The sequence below is a fragment of the Ips typographus genome, linkage group LG2 (genome assembly GCF_016097725.1).
Source record: "Ips typographus isolate SLU linkage group LG2, UJ_Ityp_2.0, whole genome shotgun sequence".
NCBI classification, from domain to species: domain Eukaryota; kingdom Metazoa; phylum Arthropoda; class Insecta; order Coleoptera; family Curculionidae; genus Ips; species Ips typographus.
The window spans coordinates 24774127-24791682 of record NC_138423.1 but is presented as its reverse complement, the minus strand read 5'-3'; the positions used below and the strand labels follow the sequence as shown (position 1 = coordinate 24791682).

The window sequence follows — 17556 nt, the reverse complement described above, 5'->3', positions numbered from 1 at the left end:
TGAAAAGGGTGAGTCAAAATGTTGATGCATGCAAAGTGAATTTTGTTCGAACTAGCAGCTTTTATGGATGATGTAGTTATGTGCTTAATAAAATAAAAATCTGACAATGCAGAAAAATTTCCAAATATTACCTGAACAAATATAGTGTTAATAATAGTGATAATTTTTATCAACATTTTTCTTCTCTCAATCCTTAAATCTTAAATGGACCGTACATGTGTAAAAATTCCGAGTGAACGAAGTATAACTGTCATTTTCTAGTTAGATCATATCAGACGTGTTCGGTTCTAAAAGTTAATTTTTAAAACCAAATAACTTTTTAATAATAATAAGTTGGGTTTAAGCTCTGTTCAGTAGACAAAGATCGAATAAAATATGTTTTATAACATGATACTAGCAGATATTGTCAGTTTGACGATTCAATATATGTCAGGATATTTTGACGTTTTTATGGGTTTCGAAAAAAATAGCGTGTGTCATCTTATATAATTCAATTCTGTGCCCAAATGCCGTTCAGGTATAATAAAACAACCTCTGCAAGAGACTAAATGTTACAATCTTCTAGAAAGTGCCAGAGGCCTCAACAAATGTTTTAAACTTTCCCAGAGTTGTTTAAATTACCAGAGACGTCTAGGACCATTTTGAAAATTTTACAGTCCATCAAATGGTACTGACAACTCTCTAACAAATGTCAAAGGCCTCTACAGCTGTTTTAAACTGTCCCAGAGTTATTTTAAATTGTCAGAAGCCTTTAGAACCATTTTGAAAGTGCGAGAGCTCTCTAGATAATACTACAAACTTTCTAGGAATTTCCAGAAGCCTCTACACTACCTCAAACGTTTTAAGAATGGTTTTCAATTGTCAGAAGCGTCTAGAGCCGTTTTGAAAGTGTCAGAGGCTCCTAAATACGACTGAAAAGCTTCTAAAAATTGCTTTCTAAAAATATACTATATAATTTATGGTAGCTCCTGCCTTAAGTTATAACCAAAAACTATACTTAATCATTTTGGCAGTCAATCCATATCATCATTCAAATTTTCGATATACAGAGAGTTACTTACTTGCAGTCGGCTACTCAGTAAATCAATAGCAGGAGTCAGCTTGTTAGACAAAATGGCATACTCGCAGTTTTTAGCCCCGTCTGGTCCTTTTGAGGCAATTTGCCAGAGGTTGCAGCAGATAATTAAAGTTCTAAAAAAAGGCCCAATTACAAACAAGAAATTAGTTGATAATTTACACATAGTTTAGTTACTAAATTCGTAATTTAGTGTACATACTCAATTTTACTGCAAGTAATTGTGTTATTACAGGTTTAAAATTTGCTACCAAATTATTGAATAAAAATGTATGTCATATTTACTTGACTGAAATAGTTTGGTTGCCGTCTAAACCAAGTGCTAGTAGTTTTCCCAAAACAGCAAATCCTCCAACGCTTTGGAACATCAGTATATCGTGGCTACATCCTTTGCTAAGCAGTCTGGACAGTTCATTTAAAATTCGATCCAGTTGACTTGAACTTGACGGGGAAAGTCCTTGGTTCGCTTGATTAGTAATACTTCCTATAGTGTTAATGCTACGGTTCAAACTTCTTTTATTGCCACCATCAGTGATCGGTGACTTGTATGAACTTTCAAATTCAACACTACAAATAACGCGTGTTTTTATTAACATGAGCCAGTGAATAAAATAAACAAACCTTTGGTTGTCATTCTTTGTCTGATTTTCTTGCATCTTTTCCGGTACGATTTTCCTCGTTCTTTAGCCGCCAACACTTGGGATCTTCTTTACCGTCGGGAGCGTCCACGATCTGCTTCAAATTGTACTGTTCCAGCTCGTTGCTTGACAGTGCTGCAAATTGAAAACCTTAAACGTTACAACCAAGCACCATGAATTGTAAGTCATTACCAGGATTCACTTGTTTAACAGCTTCTTGATGAAGACGGCCGCGCAAATGACTCATCAAGTACACTTCCGACTTGATCTAAAATGTTCATATAAACATTTAGTGTCTACTCGTAAAAGGAATCAATAGCTTTTGACGATGCCCGGAGTCAATAAATCACAAATAATAAATCGTTATGCAGTTCAGCATTTGTAACTTTAAGTTTTTTACATCTCTTATATAATAAAATAATCCATGTGTGGCAATATTGTATTCAGTAAGCCAGTAAAGACGTATTTATTATTATTTATAAACGCAAGTAAATCTAGAAATCTTGAATTGTAAAAAATTCTAATTTATGCTGCCATTTTTTAGCTGCTTAACAAAATGTTGGAATAATTGACAACCTAAACCGAATTAAAGTACGAATTAATTTAATCTTACTGCATATATATAGCAAAAACACTGAAAAAGCCATACAAAAAGCAAAATGACGACTGTATGACAGTGATCATAGACGATGTTAGTTATTATTAATCCAAATAAATGTCACACAAAAACCACTTACTTACGATTTTATGTGCCACTTGTCATACAATTTCATAACAGGATGGAATAAAGAAATGTAGTAGTATTTAGGTACAGATAGACATGTTACTTACAAGCACATTGCACACCGTACACAATTTGGCTTGTGGATACGGTACCATGTTTGGAGCTTGATTGTCGTCTTGATGACACCGTAAATAGACAGTTCTAACGCCCGTTGTCTGATTTGTTCCATGTTTTCGTCATGTCGACGTTTCGTATCCTCCTGTTTTTGTTCGATGCGTTTTTTGCAATTCCTGGGTGGAAGCCAGCTGTTTTTCGTGCAAAGCGGACAAACGTTCCTCCCTATCTCTCGCCTTCTCCCTGGCCAATTCTTGTCTTTCTCGTTCGCGTTGTTGTTGCTGTTGACCTGTTGAACACCTCGTTAAAATTATACATTACAAAAAAATAGAGTGAGTTACCAATCCGTTCATCTCTCTGACGTCTTTCGTCCTGTAAACGATCTAAGCGTTCCAAGCGTTCTCGCTCTAAAGCTTTTCGTCTCTCTTCCACAGCTGCCTCTTTGGCTGCCTTCTCTTCTTGACGTTTTTGCGGTCTTCTTGAATACCTTGAATGCGACCTCTTCGTTCACGACACGATTGCAGAAAATCATGCCTAAAATTAACCGAACAATAGCAATTATCTGAAAAGAGTTATGCAATAGTACCTTTATTTTGTGCCTCAAGTTCATTGATAAAGGCAATTTCTTTAATTTTTCTTCTTCATCGTGTGCCTTTTTAACAATACCTCGAATGTGTCGCTTGCGATTTTGGGCTGCCTTTTGTAATCTGAAATAACAATTGATAATCAAAATAAGTGCAACGAGAAGAACTAAACAAAATACCTGAACTCCATCCTTTTACGTTTCTCTTCAATCAAAAGCACTTTAGCCGCTTTAACGTCCTCCACTCTGGCTGACAGGGCTTGCAATTTTTGTGCACGCTCTAAATGCAAATCCTCTCTCCTCTGTTGTGCCTTAGCCTGTTTGACTTGATAACGTCGCACTGCTTCAGCCAAACTGATCTTTCTTTGTGGATTTGACAATTTTTGGTGCAACTCTAAAGCTCGCCCGGGATGACGCGCATTATCGCCTCTAAGGCTGCCAATGTGTCTACTCTTTCACTCCAAGACATTTCTGTTGATCATTGGAAATTATAAATTACTAAAATGAGTGTTATGTGAACTTTACCTGCTAGCATCGGTTCGTAGCGAGCTTCTAAAGAAATATGATCTGCATCTAACATTCCTAAAGGACAGTCTGTATCGTTATCCCCTTGTAGTTCATCACCAGTCTCAGTACCGTCAGTTTCAGTGTCTACATCAATATCCAGGTACTGAAAAACATTTACGAGTCAAATGTATGCAGTTAAATAAATGAGCAAGGTTCACTTTTAACTTTTCAATTTCCCTCTGCAGCCTGTCTTCTTCTTCATTCAATTCTTTAGTCTTCTTGCGATGTTCCTCCTCTGTTGCAATTTCCTCCTGCATTTCTTTCAATTTTGACTGTTCATCATCGGTTCGGAATCCACATCCGCCTCCTAAAATAACCCCATCAATATAACTACCTGAAGTATTTGAACCATTAAAACCTTGTTGACAATTTGATTCCGTTGCTCTTTTTGATCACGCTCCACATTCTGTTTAATACTCAAATTCGTTTTGTTCTTCTCCACAATAGAATTCCGATTCAGGCTGCTTTTGCTCATAGTGGAATGCGACCGTTTCAATCCGGTCGTTGTATCATCACTCGTACTTTGGCGATTACCCACGCTGCTTTTAAAACTTTTCAGATTGTTCAAGTTGTCCTTTACGCTTTTGTCTATGGACTTTTGAGTTTTGCCACTGTCTGCGGATTCAGGCAACAAAGCCAAAGCCGGTAGACTAGCAGTAGCGCTAACCTGATGAAATCTGGTCGCCCAAGATAAAGCCGTGTCTGATCTAAATTGGTTATAAATTACGTAAGTTGTCTTATTAATTTCCAAAATTTACAAATACGTTGGTACTCCAAACTGTAAATAATATGTGCAGTTCTCAATTTAAATGACTTATAAAGTTTGCAAAAATACTAGAACACATAGTGGCAATGTAGCAGCTGCCACAACTCTGTCTAAAATCGGACCGATAAATTCTTGTGGACATGAAAATAAATCGTAGGATACTAACTTGTCAATAACCCAAGCTCTTACATACCCATTACGCCGTTTTAATTTAATACTTTTAAACATTGATAAAACTACCTTCTTGGTTTGTTATTTCCATTTTTAAATCTCCGTCCTTTCACCGTAAACCATCCATCAAGCTTCTCAGTCTTAGCGACATCATTGTTCAACGTCTCTGACGAACTAGCAATACTATTACTGGAGTTTGTAATATAATTCATATTTTTCCCTAGACTGTCCCTGTGGGACTAAAGTCTCCACTGAACTGGCGTATTCATCTAAAGACAGGCTTTTGCTTAAATGTTCTTTGGTCAAAGTGGTTTTGCTTTTTTGCATTAAAGCAAACGGCCGTCTATTGGTGACGGTAGACTTTTGTTTTTCCAGCAATGGTTTTGAAGGTTGGGCGCTACTATGTCGAGGCGCTGCCGCTGTTTTAGGCTTGTTCTGTGTGGATGACAGCTTCATATCACTCACCTACAAACATAAAACCATTAATTATTTCTTTCAAAATAAAAAATATATATCTAGTTAGATCTGGATTAAACCTTATTAAAACAGGATTCTTTGGATGGAATTTGGCAAGCATTTTTGGGTGAACAGGAAAAGGTTTTAAGTCGGCAGCCTAGAAAATCAAGCAACACCTCATTATTAAGTGAACCAATTAAAAAACTCACCGTTCGGCTTCTGGTTAATGGACCCTGAACTTTTTGAGTAGTATTTGTGGCAGCCCTATTAGAATTCGTACTTCTCACTTCAACTTTGGGTTTGGAGCCACAATTTTAGCGGATGCACTTTTGGTCAAAGCCATAGAATAAGCAGGCCTAGCAATAAAAATTTAATAAAGTCCAAAAAAGCAATTTTAACTTAGACATTACTTGGTAGTTGCAGGTTTTGCAACTGTATGTTTACTGTCCCCAGGCATACTGACTTTACTTGAAACAGCAGTCTTATTTAAAACTGTGTTGGTCTGAGTTTTTTTCACTATATCTGGCTTTCTGGATCAGTCTGACACTCTTGATTCAGTTTCAGTACTGTCGGTTTCTTTACTGCAGTTGTCCTATTTTACAACCAACAAAAGACTAGAGCATAATTTTAAATTCCCACAAAGACTTTTTGAAAATACTTCAGAAAAATAAGAAAATTTGAATTTTTTAAGGCAGTCACCAACAGTGGCAAAGTAGCAATTTTGAGAATTAAAATGGGGAGTTAAAGTTAAATTACCTGTAAAAATCTTCAGTGCTAGTACTTTTTTCTGCACTCTCCACTCCTACTTTGCGCAAAATATCGTAAGTGCGTTGGTCCTCACTAGGCGAGTCAATATTCTGTATAGTGCAACTTTGAAAGAAATTTGCAACATTTTCAGTCAGATTTAATTCGAAAGTTTCCTTTTTTGGCTCAGATCTAATAATATCCTTTTCAGTGTCTAAAATAACATAAAAAAAAATAGAAAAATAAAGTAGAGAATGTAAAATGGTATTGTGTACAAAATTTAACCAACAAATCTAGTAAATACAAGGAAAAATAGACAAAAAATGCTAACAATTTTCAATGTGTATGCTTTGAGAAAATTACAGGGTTCAGAGGATATATATCCAGTGATATATATCATGATAAATATCATGATATATATCTTGATATTTACAGCTTGATATATATCCGATATATTCGATATTTTTATTAATTGAATAAAAACCGGTTTCAGTTATTCAAAGCATCAAAAAATTATTATATTAAGTATCAAGAATATTACGTAAGCTTTACTGAACGATGACAAAGTTTGGTTTTCTAATTTGTCTGAGATTAGTAAAGCTGTTACTGTGTGTCGAGAAATAGATAGTTTTCAGAGTCGCATAATAAAAAGTTTATTTGTTTTGTATAGAAATAATATAAGTTATTATAAAAGGATTTGTGTTAAAACAAAATATAGCTTAAGTAAGCATAAAACAAAACAATTTTTTTAGTTTTTATATTTTTTATAGCTAAGTATATAAAGATTGAAAATGATATATATCGATATATCTGATATATATCGGATATATATCATGTGATATGATATTTATATAAATATCATGATATTTTCAAACCCTGGAAAATTATAATATAAACTTACCTCCACATGACTGTTCTTTGACATTTCCACCATTCTCTACATTCACATCATTATTCCCAATATTTCCATTGGTTACTTCTCTTACAGGCTTTTCTTCACTACTGTCATTCTGGCTGGTCTTTGACACTACAACTTTTGCAACTGGCTTATTGCTTACTACTTCAAGGCTTTTTGGTTTGGAAGTAGCCTGTTTGTCTTTTTTAACATTTTTCACCTCAGTTTTATTCACATTCACTTTATCAGACACCAAATTTGTTTTAACTTTGGGTTCCCTGACTTTAGATTCAGATTTTCTTTTTAAATTAGTATCAACTTTTGCCTGGACTTTTGATGGGCTTTTTTGCAACTCTTCTTGAACTGGATTGTCTACTTTTCTGTCTTCAGTTGCATCTTGATGTGGACCTTTGACAGGACTGCCAACACATTTAGAACCAGTTTTAACAGCTTCCTCAGCTTGAGGGTTACTTTTGAGACAGATAATGCTTGATCTTCTGGTATCACTTGGTCAAATGGAGACATTGTAGGCAAAGGACTTGAAGGACATGAGTTGCATGTACAGTTTTTGCCTTGACAATGACTGTTTGTTAGCATAAAGATATTTAAACCATACTAGACTACTTACATTTAAGTGGTAGAACTCTAGGACTAATTTTTCCAGATAGTGTTGGGTTAGGACTGTTACGACCACTACTAACATTAGGACTTGACTTTCCTGATTTGTTAGGCTTGCATAAATTGGTTTTTGACACATCCCAAGCTAAAATAATCCCTCAGTAAGCATTTAAAATACTTATTAATGCACATATTACATACCAACTGAACTAGGTCTTTGTGGAGCTGGGGTATTTTCATAATCCCACTTCACTTTAAACCAATCAGCTAAAGCTGAAAAATCCCTCAAATAGTTTTCTAAAACCAGTACAACTTCCTGACACTCTGTCAGGCTTTCATGAGTTTCTACGGTGTTGTAAATCTCTGTGATCTGTAAGTTTACTTTCAGTTATAACTACTGCTACATTTATGCATTCAAACCACTTACAGATCTCTGCAAATTACCAAATAACAAAGCCCAATATCTGGCTCGTAATTCTGAATTTTTGTCCCTGCCTGTTGAGGCTGAACGAACTCTAGCTCCAGTACGCCCTCTCATAACTGCCACTTTAGGTGTTTGAATACTGTCAGGTTGTCTGGGTGGACAAGGAGGTTTTTTTGCAATCTTGCCTGTTTTATTACAAGGTATGATGTAGTAAAACACAAGCACAAACCTTCAAATGGCAGTTACACTAAACCAAGCAGGAAACAATAGCACATAACTCATAACAACAAAAAGCACTGTGAAGTAGAATTAACCAATTGATTTAATATTAATGTAGGCGTTATTCAACTGCCGTTGGCTTGCCCATAAATAAACTGATACATTTACATATAAAAACAAACAGAAAAATGTATTTTACTACAAGACAGGAAACTCACTAGAATAATCATTGCCAGCTGATATATTGAAGGTTAATAGATTCCGCGCTTCGCGGCCTTGTTCTTGAACCAACAGACGCACTTGTTCCATCATTAACGAAGAGTTTTCATACGAAACTTTTTTATTTTCATAACTTTTTAACTGCTTTTTATTAAATTTGTTTTAAAAATATTACCAATTATCGATGACAGTGAATGATATTGACAGTTGACATTAAAAATTGACGGGACGTCGACGTAGTGACAACTGAAAACAAAGGGACTTAAAAGTCATGTGAGTCAGTCAGGTGCTATCTGCTTAAGAACTATATAAGCTGTCATGTGACCAATCCTGTGTTTGGCAATCAATACAATATTGAATTTTAAATTGATCATTAATAGATCAACCTAATAGAATAAATAATAGATATTAGATATAAGATTCAATTAGTGTTTAGTGATGTATTTTTGATGATATTTTTGTCTTTTTGTTTGTATGTATGGTTATTGGTTTTAGTTTAAATTTTACTTCATTTTTAAATTTGTTAATTTGATTATAATTTTAGTACCAAATAGTAGAAAAGCGGTTTTGTGTGTGTGTTTTTTTTTTAAATCAATAGTAATCAATATCATTGATTTGATATTATTATAATTCTTGATTTATAGTTCAAAAACTCTTTACAGGTCAGTATTATAAATTATTACTAAAAGTTTATTCGGTTAGTTAAATTAAATTTTAGTTACATTGAAGATGAGCCTTGATAATATGAGTCTTTATAATAATACTGTTGAAGAAACTACAGCTCAATGCTTATGTTGCAATGTAAAATTAAGCCACCCAAATTCGATAAAAGAGCATTTTAAGTCAAAGAAGCACCATAAAAAATGGGCTCAATACCTTGGAGAAGGAGTAGTACCTTGGTATGTACCTTAAGTGTTTATTTACTCAGTGCTTCTTTAGATGCCCAATGCACAAATACCTAAATACACAGTAAAGTTATGCCTCAATTTAAGCTAAATAACACATGAAGAAGTAAAATAAAATGCTTTTGCATTATTGTCCAAGTTGCATTTGGTACCAGCATCTCCTGTATGTGCTAATGGAGTTACAAAAGATAATTATCAGTGTACCATATTTGATTGAGTAGGAATCAGAATAGGTATCAGTTTTACAACCTGATGCTATACCATTAAGATTTAATGTAGTATGGTGGCCTAACCTATAAAACACTTTGTGTAGTACTTAATAGGTTTCGCCAAACTAATCAAATCAATGTGCTGTAAGTTCAATATTTTATATTTTATACCCCAAAGATACATTTGTTATCTCAATGACGTTTATACCCTCTCTCATGAGTACGTTTATTGTCGGTTATATATCTAATCATATCACATATCTAAGTGGTACTATGGCATATAAAAATTGCTATAAAAATTTGGATCATGGATGGATGAAGAACCAGCGACTCTAACAATCATATACAATAATATACATTATGTTGATCAATCAAGGTAGATGACAATTTTCAAACCACATTTCATTTATAACTCTGTCAAACTCTTATCATAGATCTCCTTAGTGTAGTTTACTACGCTTTTCTTTTTTAGTAATTGTCTTGTTGACTGGTTTTTTCCATAAAAATATCTTTATTGGTGATGCTACACACTGTAACATTAACAATTAGGAATCAAAACTTACCATAATATACCTACATATTGCATCCATCATATTTTTTTACCGACTTATTTTCAGGACGAGCACTGTTCCTGTTAATGGTGAGGCTAATGTAGGGAAATCTGCTACTCCAGGTAAAAATAGAAAAATCACAAAATGTAAAAACTTTCTAGGGACTCTTTAGATACCATTACTTATTCAATGATATTTAGGTCAAATATCAAACTCGATCTGCTTATAGTAGCCTATCTCGAGTAAACTATGGGTCCATAGAAAGTTCAGAATTTAGGGTAACTCTAAATTTTAAAATATCGTATTTGATTTCAGAATCAAGAGCAACCACTTCTACTGTTAATCTCTTAGATATTAAAACATGGCCTAGTCTATATTTTGGCTCTTCTAATAAAACACAACTGTTTCCGGATAACTCATCGAAGTCAGACCAAAAGGCACCAGATGATTTACGCGCACAAATTTTCACTGAATTAGAAAAGTTAGTGCAAACACTGTACTACTCAAAAAAATTGCCTGAACAGGTGTCACTTCAGTATCTTAAGAAGATAAACGGAGAAGTCAAAACCCTTATCGAGAAGCATGCAAAATCGGACTCTGTTGAAACAAGTAATGCTAGTAGCAAAGTCGTTGTGCCAAAAGATAAGACAGTTGCTGATACTAGCAACAAAATCGAGACTAAAGAAGTAAAATCACAGGCAGTGGTAAAACCACCAGCTGCTATTACTGATGGATCAACGAAACAAATCAACCAAACCGAAACTAAAAAAGTAAAATCACCGCAAAAGGAAATAAAGGAGACAGCGTTAAAACAGGAACCACAAGTAATATCAAAACAGGACAACTCTTTTTCAAATTTAGTGACTAAAATTTTGGACGAGAAACATAGACTAGAAAAAGCAGGAATACAAAGCAACATGAAAAAATTGGAAGTGATTAATGAAATTATGATTTTGTTGATGCAAGTAAATCAACGGAAATTACCTCTGCAGAATGTATTAGATTGTTTGAAGAAGTTTAACGAGATTGTTGAGCTTGACTTGGACTGTATGAAGCAGCCAGTTAGCCAACCTTGTATAGGAATGTGACATAGACCAAAACGCAATAATTAGTGAACTACCTACCTCTGACCAAAGCTCATGTTTTTATCGTACAAAAAGTTGTGATTTATAGGATACCTACTATTTGTAAATTTATTAACTATGGGACGACTATTGTTCTTTTGACATTTGTTACAACTTTTTATAACACATTTTAGCAACTTAATATATGACAAAGTTAATTATATTTTTATTAATTAAGTTTTAGTTGTTTATATTCGTAACTTACACCTGTAGTTCCAAAACAACTATAACATGACGCTGTATAAAATTTAGTATTATTAAATACTAAATTAATACGTTATAGTATAGGTCACGACAACTTGATTATTATGACAGCTAGTAGGTTTGTTCAAACGTAAAAATGCTGCTCATAATTTTGTTATTGGCCTATTGACACTTAGTTTTTAAACAAATCGTCGTAAATACATTATCAAATAAATAGAAATAATCGACAAACTCAGAGAGACGTTTGACAACATTGCAGCAAAATTTTCGCCTACTTGGACTTTTTTTTGTCTTTGTCTCGCGCATCATCACCTCATTTACATGTTTTTAGTTTTATCAGGTTTTATGTCTCTGGTTTTAAGTCGTATCATGTCTTTTCTAGTTACATATACTGAATACATCCAGTTCATTGACAAACTATGATATCACTCGCAACTGTCAACTGTTATCAACACTCAAAAATTAGACCAATCAGAATCGGCCGACTGGCCAGTCAAGTCAAATAACCTCATCGTGTGTGCGTGTCATGTTTTGGCCCCTTGTCAAAAATGCCTCAAGCCGGTCAGAAAAAGGGGGCTGTTTCCAAAATAAGTAAAAATATAGGCGCTAATAGTCTTATTATATGCCTGGTATTACTGTTAGCATGGGTGGCCGGTTTTGCTTCACGGCTGTTTGCCGTCATCCGTTTCGAAAGTATCATTCACGAATTCGACCCCTGGTAAGTTTTTTTTTAGATTCAATACTATGTTTTTTAACTTAGAATATCTATAAAATCAGTGGTAATTGATTGTAATATGAAAAACTGCATTTTAGGTTTAACTATCGAGCCACAGCCTATATGGTAAAACATGGCTTTTACAATTTCCTGAATTGGTTTGATGAGAGGGCATGGTACCCTCTGGGACGTATCGTGGGTGGCACAGTGTACCCTGGCCTGATGCTTACATCAGGCAGCATTCACTATGTTCTGCATTTGTTACACATTAATATACATATTAGGGATATTTGTGTGTTTTTAGCACCTATTTTCAGGTAAGTGGCAAAGAAAAATTTACCATAACAATTTCAAGTAGGTAGGTATATCACTTTAACAGGTTCATATAGATAAAATGTCTTATCTTATGTTTACTCTTGTTAATATGTTTAATCAAACACTATTGATGTATTAGGATTTATAGTAAACCATTTGGGGTTACAGCATTGCTGTTAAATGTATGTGGTTTATCATTTCAGAAAACTATGTATAAGAATGTTGTCTGAATGTACAAATTTTAGAAACTTATATATTGCATCTTTTTAGTGGCCTAACATCAATTTCTACCTACTTCTTAACCAAAGAGTTGTGGTCATCAGGGGCAGGTTTGTTTGCAGCCTGTTTCATAGCCATTGTGCCTGGCTACATTAGCCGATCAGTAGCTGGCTCCTATGATAATGAAGGTATTGCCATTTTTGCCCTGCAATTCACCTACTTCTTATGGATCAAGTCTGTCAAAACTGGTTCAGTATTTTGGGCTGTGGCGGCATCTTTGTCTTACTTCTACATGGTATGAAAACTGTTTTTCACCTACACTAGACCACATCAAAGTTACAAAAATATTTTAGGTATCAGCCTGGGGAGGCTATGTATTCATTATCAACTTGATACCATTGCATGTGTTTGTGTTGCTGTTGATGGGCAGGTTCTCAAATAGGTTGTTTACCAGTTACACTACCTTCTACATTTTGGGTCTGGTTATGTCTATGCAAGTGCCATTTGTTGGATTTCAACCCATTAGGACCAGTGAACATATGGCAGCTGCAGGTAAACAAAATAGTCACTTAACTCTTTTAATTATAAGTCTAGTTTTGTGGTTAGACATTTTTCTGTTCACTTTATGTTAACTATAATCTAATAGATAAAGTTGATTTCAAATTAAAATTAAAAATAATTTTTATATAGTCTGTTCAGTGACCTCTGATTGTTGTGGCACAATCTTTAGCAATTTTTAGTAGCATTTAGAAGCCACTGCTACTGTCTTAATGGATCTAGAAGCTTTTGAAAACTTAAAACAAGTCTGGGAAAGTTTAAGGCAGTTTGGAACTTTTCAGATAGTTCTCAGTAGCATTTATAGGTCTTTGGCGCATTGAAAACTAGTCCTAGAGGCCTCTGACAATTTAAAACAACTCTGGAAAGGATTAAGACTTTTTTCAAGGCATCTGTCACTTTTTAGAAGGCTCTCAATAGCATTTATAGATCTATGAAACTTTAACAATAGTTCTAGAGGCTTCTGACAATTTGAAACACCCTGGGAAGGTTTCAGACTTGTAGAGGTCTCTTCAAAAGGTTCTGAATAGCATTTAGAGGTTTATGTAACTTTCAAAATGGTATCCTAGAGGCCTCTTGCAATTTAAATCAGTTCTGGAAAAGTGCAAAACAGTTGTAAAGGGTCTGGAACTTACAGAAAGTTCTCAGTAGCATTTAGAGGTCTTTGACACATTCAAAACAGTCCTAGAGGTGTCTGACAATTTTTAAAACTGCTCTGGGGAGGTTTAAGACATTTTTAGGGACCTCTGGTACTTTTTAGAAGGTTTTCAATAGCATTTAGAGGTGATGGAACGTTCAAAATGATTCTAGAGGCCTCTGGCAGTTTAAGACAGTTGTAGAGGGCTCTGGACATTTTCAGAAAGTTATGAGGAGCATTTAGAGGTTTTTGGTCCATTCAAAACGGTTCTAGAGCCCTCTGTGTCAATTTAAAATAACTTTAGAAGGTTTAAGACACTTGTAGACTCCTTTGACACTTTTTAGAAGGTTTTCAATAGCATTTAGAGGTCTAGGGAACTTTCAAAGTGGTCCTAGAGACTTCTGGCAATTTAAGATAGCTCTGAGAAAGTGAAAAACAGTTGTAAAGGGTCTGGAAGTCTTCAGAAAGTTCTCAGTAGCATTTAAAGATTTTTGACACATTCAAAACAGTCCTAGAGGCCTCTGACAATTGAAAACCACTCTGGGAAGGTTTAAGACACTTTTAGGGACCTCTGATACTTTTTAGAAGCTATTTTCAATAGCATTTAGAGGTGATGGAACGTTCAAAATGATTCTAGAGGCTTCTGGCAGTTTAAGACAGTTGTAGAGGGCTCTGGAAATTTTCAGAAAGTTATGGGGAGCATTTAGAGGTTTTTGGTCCATTCAAAACGGTTCTAGAGCCCTCTGTGTCAATTTAAAATAACTTTAGAAGGTTTAAGACACTTGTAGACTCCTTTGACACTTTTTAGAAGGTTTTCAATAGCATTTAGAGGTCTAGGGAACTTTCAAAATGGTCCTAGAGGCTTCTGGCAATTTAAGATAGTTCTGAGAAAGTTTAAGAAAAAGTTTTTACTTGATTTTGTTTCTATTAGGTGTGTTTGCCCTCCTTTTTGCGGTAGCCGTACTAAAGTACCTCCAATCAGTCATGACCAAGTCTGAATTTAAGTCGCTAGTGATTTGGGGAGGATTGGCTGCGGCTGGCGTTGTTTTCGCTACTGTGGTTGGTTTAACTTATGCTGGCTACATTGCTCCTTGGAGTGGAAGGTATATTCTGTTCTACTATCAATCTACTTAAAGTGCGCAAGAAAGCACACATTGACCAATCTTGATTAGAAAATTGTATAAGCTTTAAACTGAATTAATTATCCATAGATTCTACTCTTTATGGGATACTGGATATGCCAAAATTCATATTCCAATTATCGCTTCTGTTTCTGAACATCAGCCGACCACTTGGTTTTCTTTCTTCTTTGACTTGCATGTGTTAATACCAACCTTCCCAGCCGGTTTATGGTACTGCATTAAGAACGTTAACGATGAAAGGGTGTTTGGTAAGTAACTTAGAACTGGAAAAAAAAAATTCTGCAATGGTATTGTTTTAACTTGTAGTCATTCTTTACGCGTTAAGTGCCGTCTACTTTGCTGGTGTAATGGTACGATTAATGCTGACTCTAACTCCCGTCGTTTGTATGCTCAGTGGTATCGCTTTTTCCATTATTCTTGAATTGTATTTACGCGAAGAAAATGGCAGTCCAGCAGAGGCAGAAGAAGAAGACTCATCTCAGAGCGGCAAACGTTTATACGACAAAGTAATTACTCTAACTGATGTTGTTTCTGTATAAACTGGGTTTTATTAAATAATCTAGGCTGGCAAAGCCCCAAAAATCAAACACGAATCAAAGGAACAAGACCCTATCGGACCAAATATACGCAGTATTGCTGCTGTAGTGTTTGTGCTGCTCCTAATGCTGTTTGCGGTGCATTGCACTTGGGTTACTAGTAACGCCTATTCAAGTCCCAGTATAGTGTTGGCCAGCTACGGTAGTGATGGCAGTAGACAAATTCTGGATGATTTTAGGGAGGCCTACTTTTGGTTGTCCCAAAACACGGCCGACGATGCCCGAGTAATGAGCTGGTAATATTGTATTTTTGTTTTGTCAAACTTCAGGACATTGGATGTGATGTTGTTTAGGTGGGATTATGGTTATCAGATAGCGGGAATGGCCAATCGGACTACGCTGGTGGATAACAATACATGGAACAACAGTCATATAGCCTTAGTCGGAAAGGCTATGTCGTCCAATGAGAGTGCCGCGTACGACATTATGACTGCTTTGGATGTGGATTATGTGCTCGTTATATTTGGCGGTGTAATAGGTTACTCTGGTGATGATATCAATAAGTTTTTGTGGATGGTCAGGATAGCAGAGGGAGAACATCCCAAAGATATCAAGGTAAGTTACCTTTAAGAAAAGTGAAACGTTAATCTGAAGTTTGATTCTTAAGATTTGAAAGGTAGTTTTAAATGTATGTTTTTTTTTAAATGTATCATTTTCTTTCAGGAAAGTGATTATTTCACTGAACAAGGCGAGTTCCGCATTGATTCGGAAGGATCACCTATTTTGTTGAACTGTTTAATGTACAAGCTAAGTTACTATCGATTTGGAGATTTGCGGTAAACTAACCCACCTTCAAATTCACATAAATTTTTAAAATATTCTTCTATCACTTGTCCAGGCTGGACTATCGATCACCTGCCGGCTTTGACCGTACTCGAAACGCCGTTATAGGAAACAAAGATATTCACTTGACTTACCTCGAAGAAGCTTACACTAGCGAGCACTGGCTTGTGAGAATATACAGGTGATTCCCTTATAACTCCCGTATCCTTTATATGTAAATTTGTTGATTTTAAACAGAGTGAAGAAACCAGACGAGTTTAATAGACCCAGAATCCCAGTTGCCAACAGACTGATAAAAACTAGCAGTTTCGTTTCTAAAAAGGTTAGTACAGTACATTTTTAATTACTCGAAACTGTTCACAACTATTTGTTTCAGAGCACTAAGCGTAAGAAGGGAACCATAAAAAACAAACCAGTGGTAGTGAAAGGTAAAAAATCTGCCACCAAAGCGCAATAAAAACGAGTTTTTGGTTAGGAAGTACAATAATAAAAATTGTATTTTTTTGTTGATCATTTTAATAATAATTGTTTCTAGTACGCGTGTTAAGTAACGCATTTAAATATAAAATTGTACTGAACTTTCAGCGTGGATTTACTTATTATTACTTAAGATTTGGGTGTTTCATTACAGATGTTAATACACACACACACAAAAAAAAATTGTTACCGGCCTGTCCAAGTTTGTGTAAACTGTATGCGGCGCTATACGAGTTTTGATTTAGCGTTACGTGCAGGCGAACTATAGAGACTTGTGACAAAATTGATAGTTTGCGTTAAATTTTATGTAATTTCGTGTTTTTTTTTCTAGACGTCATCACTATGTGATAGTTTTATTGTCGAGAAATAAATAAAGATTTTTGCACTGGTTTAAATTTAATTTGTTTTTACTGTATTACCCTAATACCAGATAAGTTATTTATTGTGAAAGTTACGACTAGTTAGAGGAAGTAGAAATAGATAATAAAGCTGCTTTGAAACAAAACCATAAACCTATAAAATAGCAATGAAATATGATAATAGATTTCAGTTCAGTTCATAGACTTGAGAATAAGTGTTATTATTGTTACCAACACCAAAACATCTAAATCCAGTTGATTTTTATGCAAATGAGTTTTTTTCTGCACAGATATGGCTTATAAACAGCTATTTTTTCATAACTTTTAGTGTACTCGATTAATGGCTAAATTAATACATTTTTGTCAAGAGAGACTTTTAATGAGAGCTGGAAAATCAATTTTCTAAAAGTTCGAGAAAAATCACAGTATTGAAGATGAGGAGATCGTAGAAAGCTATTTCCTTCCGGATTCGGAGTTACTGGGAGTAACATCAAGTGCTATCAGCCCCTGTTACTGGGAGTAATATCAAGTCCTACCAGCTCCTGTATCAAA

At 35.0% G+C, this 17556-nt stretch overlaps 3 protein-coding genes across 3 annotated transcripts in view; 2 read left to right on the top strand and 1 right to left on the bottom strand.

Annotated features, from left to right (window-relative positions):
- The window catches only part of ssp3 (SCAPER domain-containing protein short spindle 3), a 41939-nt gene extending 33526 nt beyond the window's left edge, over positions 1 to 8413 (bottom strand). Inside the window, 29 exon segments of the mRNA XM_081973001.1 lie at positions 1062 to 1191; positions 1361 to 1642; positions 1693 to 1774; positions 1777 to 1848; positions 1906 to 1981; positions 2545 to 2630; positions 2633 to 2717; positions 2719 to 2840; positions 2893 to 3021; positions 3024 to 3182; positions 3185 to 3258; positions 3315 to 3558; positions 3561 to 3605; positions 3660 to 3804; positions 3860 to 3990; positions 3993 to 4008; positions 4060 to 4408; positions 4708 to 4853; positions 4855 to 5103; positions 5304 to 5358; positions 5505 to 5613; positions 5616 to 5686; positions 5851 to 6052; positions 6740 to 7152; positions 7194 to 7305; positions 7362 to 7496; positions 7553 to 7721; positions 7779 to 7960; positions 8213 to 8413. Of these exon segments, the coding sequence (XP_081829127.1) occupies positions 1062 to 1191; positions 1361 to 1642; positions 1693 to 1774; positions 1777 to 1848; positions 1906 to 1981; positions 2545 to 2630; positions 2633 to 2717; positions 2719 to 2840; positions 2893 to 3021; positions 3024 to 3182; positions 3185 to 3258; positions 3315 to 3558; positions 3561 to 3605; positions 3660 to 3804; positions 3860 to 3990; positions 3993 to 4008; positions 4060 to 4408; positions 4708 to 4853; positions 4855 to 5103; positions 5304 to 5358; positions 5505 to 5613; positions 5616 to 5686; positions 5851 to 6052; positions 6740 to 7152; positions 7194 to 7305; positions 7362 to 7496; positions 7553 to 7721; positions 7779 to 7960; positions 8213 to 8306 (4164 nt within the window). The 5' untranslated portion in view covers positions 8307 to 8413.
- A 278-nt stretch (positions 8414 to 8691) lies between these two features.
- On the top strand, positions 8692 to 11180 carry LOC145724645 (uncharacterized). The gene is made up of 5 exons (XM_081973000.1): positions 8692 to 8701; positions 8858 to 8875; positions 8986 to 9112; positions 9945 to 10000; positions 10194 to 11180. The coding sequence occupies exons 1-5, from the start codon at positions 8692 to 8694 to the stop codon at positions 10964 to 10966; spliced, it is 984 nt and encodes a 327-aa protein (XP_081829126.1). The 3' UTR covers positions 10967 to 11180.
- Positions 11181 to 11686: 506 nt separating this feature from the next.
- Positions 11687 to 17040, top strand: Stt3B (catalytic subunit 3B of the oligosaccharyltransferase complex). The gene is made up of 13 exons (XM_081971994.1): positions 11687 to 11924; positions 12020 to 12238; positions 12507 to 12750; positions 12809 to 13007; positions 14579 to 14750; positions 14859 to 15037; positions 15096 to 15295; positions 15353 to 15621; positions 15679 to 15940; positions 16049 to 16161; positions 16224 to 16349; positions 16406 to 16490; positions 16545 to 17040. The coding sequence occupies exons 1-13, from the start codon at positions 11755 to 11757 to the stop codon at positions 16623 to 16625; spliced, it is 2319 nt and encodes a 772-aa protein (XP_081828120.1). The 5' UTR covers positions 11687 to 11754; the 3' UTR covers positions 16626 to 17040.
- The last annotated feature ends 516 nt before the right edge of the window (positions 17041 to 17556 follow it).

Coding starts and splice junctions, on each gene's coding strand:
- LOC145724645 (XM_081973000.1), top strand. Junction 9,113..9,944: donor GGAGAAGGAGTAGTACCTTG/GTATGTACCTTA, acceptor ACTTATTTTCAG/GACGAGCACTGTTCCTGTTA. Junction 10,001..10,193: donor AGGGAAATCTGCTACTCCAG/GTAAAAATAGAA, acceptor ATTTGATTTCAG/AATCAAGAGCAACCACTTCT.
- Stt3B (XM_081971994.1), top strand. CDS start 11,755: ATGCCTCAAGCCGGTCAGAAAAAGGGGGCTGTTTCCAAAATAAGTAAA. Junction 12,751..12,808: donor CTTTGTCTTACTTCTACATG/GTATGAAAACTG, acceptor AAAATATTTTAG/GTATCAGCCTGGGGAGGCTA. Junction 14,751..14,858: donor ATTGCTCCTTGGAGTGGAAG/GTATATTCTGTT, acceptor AATTATCCATAG/ATTCTACTCTTTATGGGATA.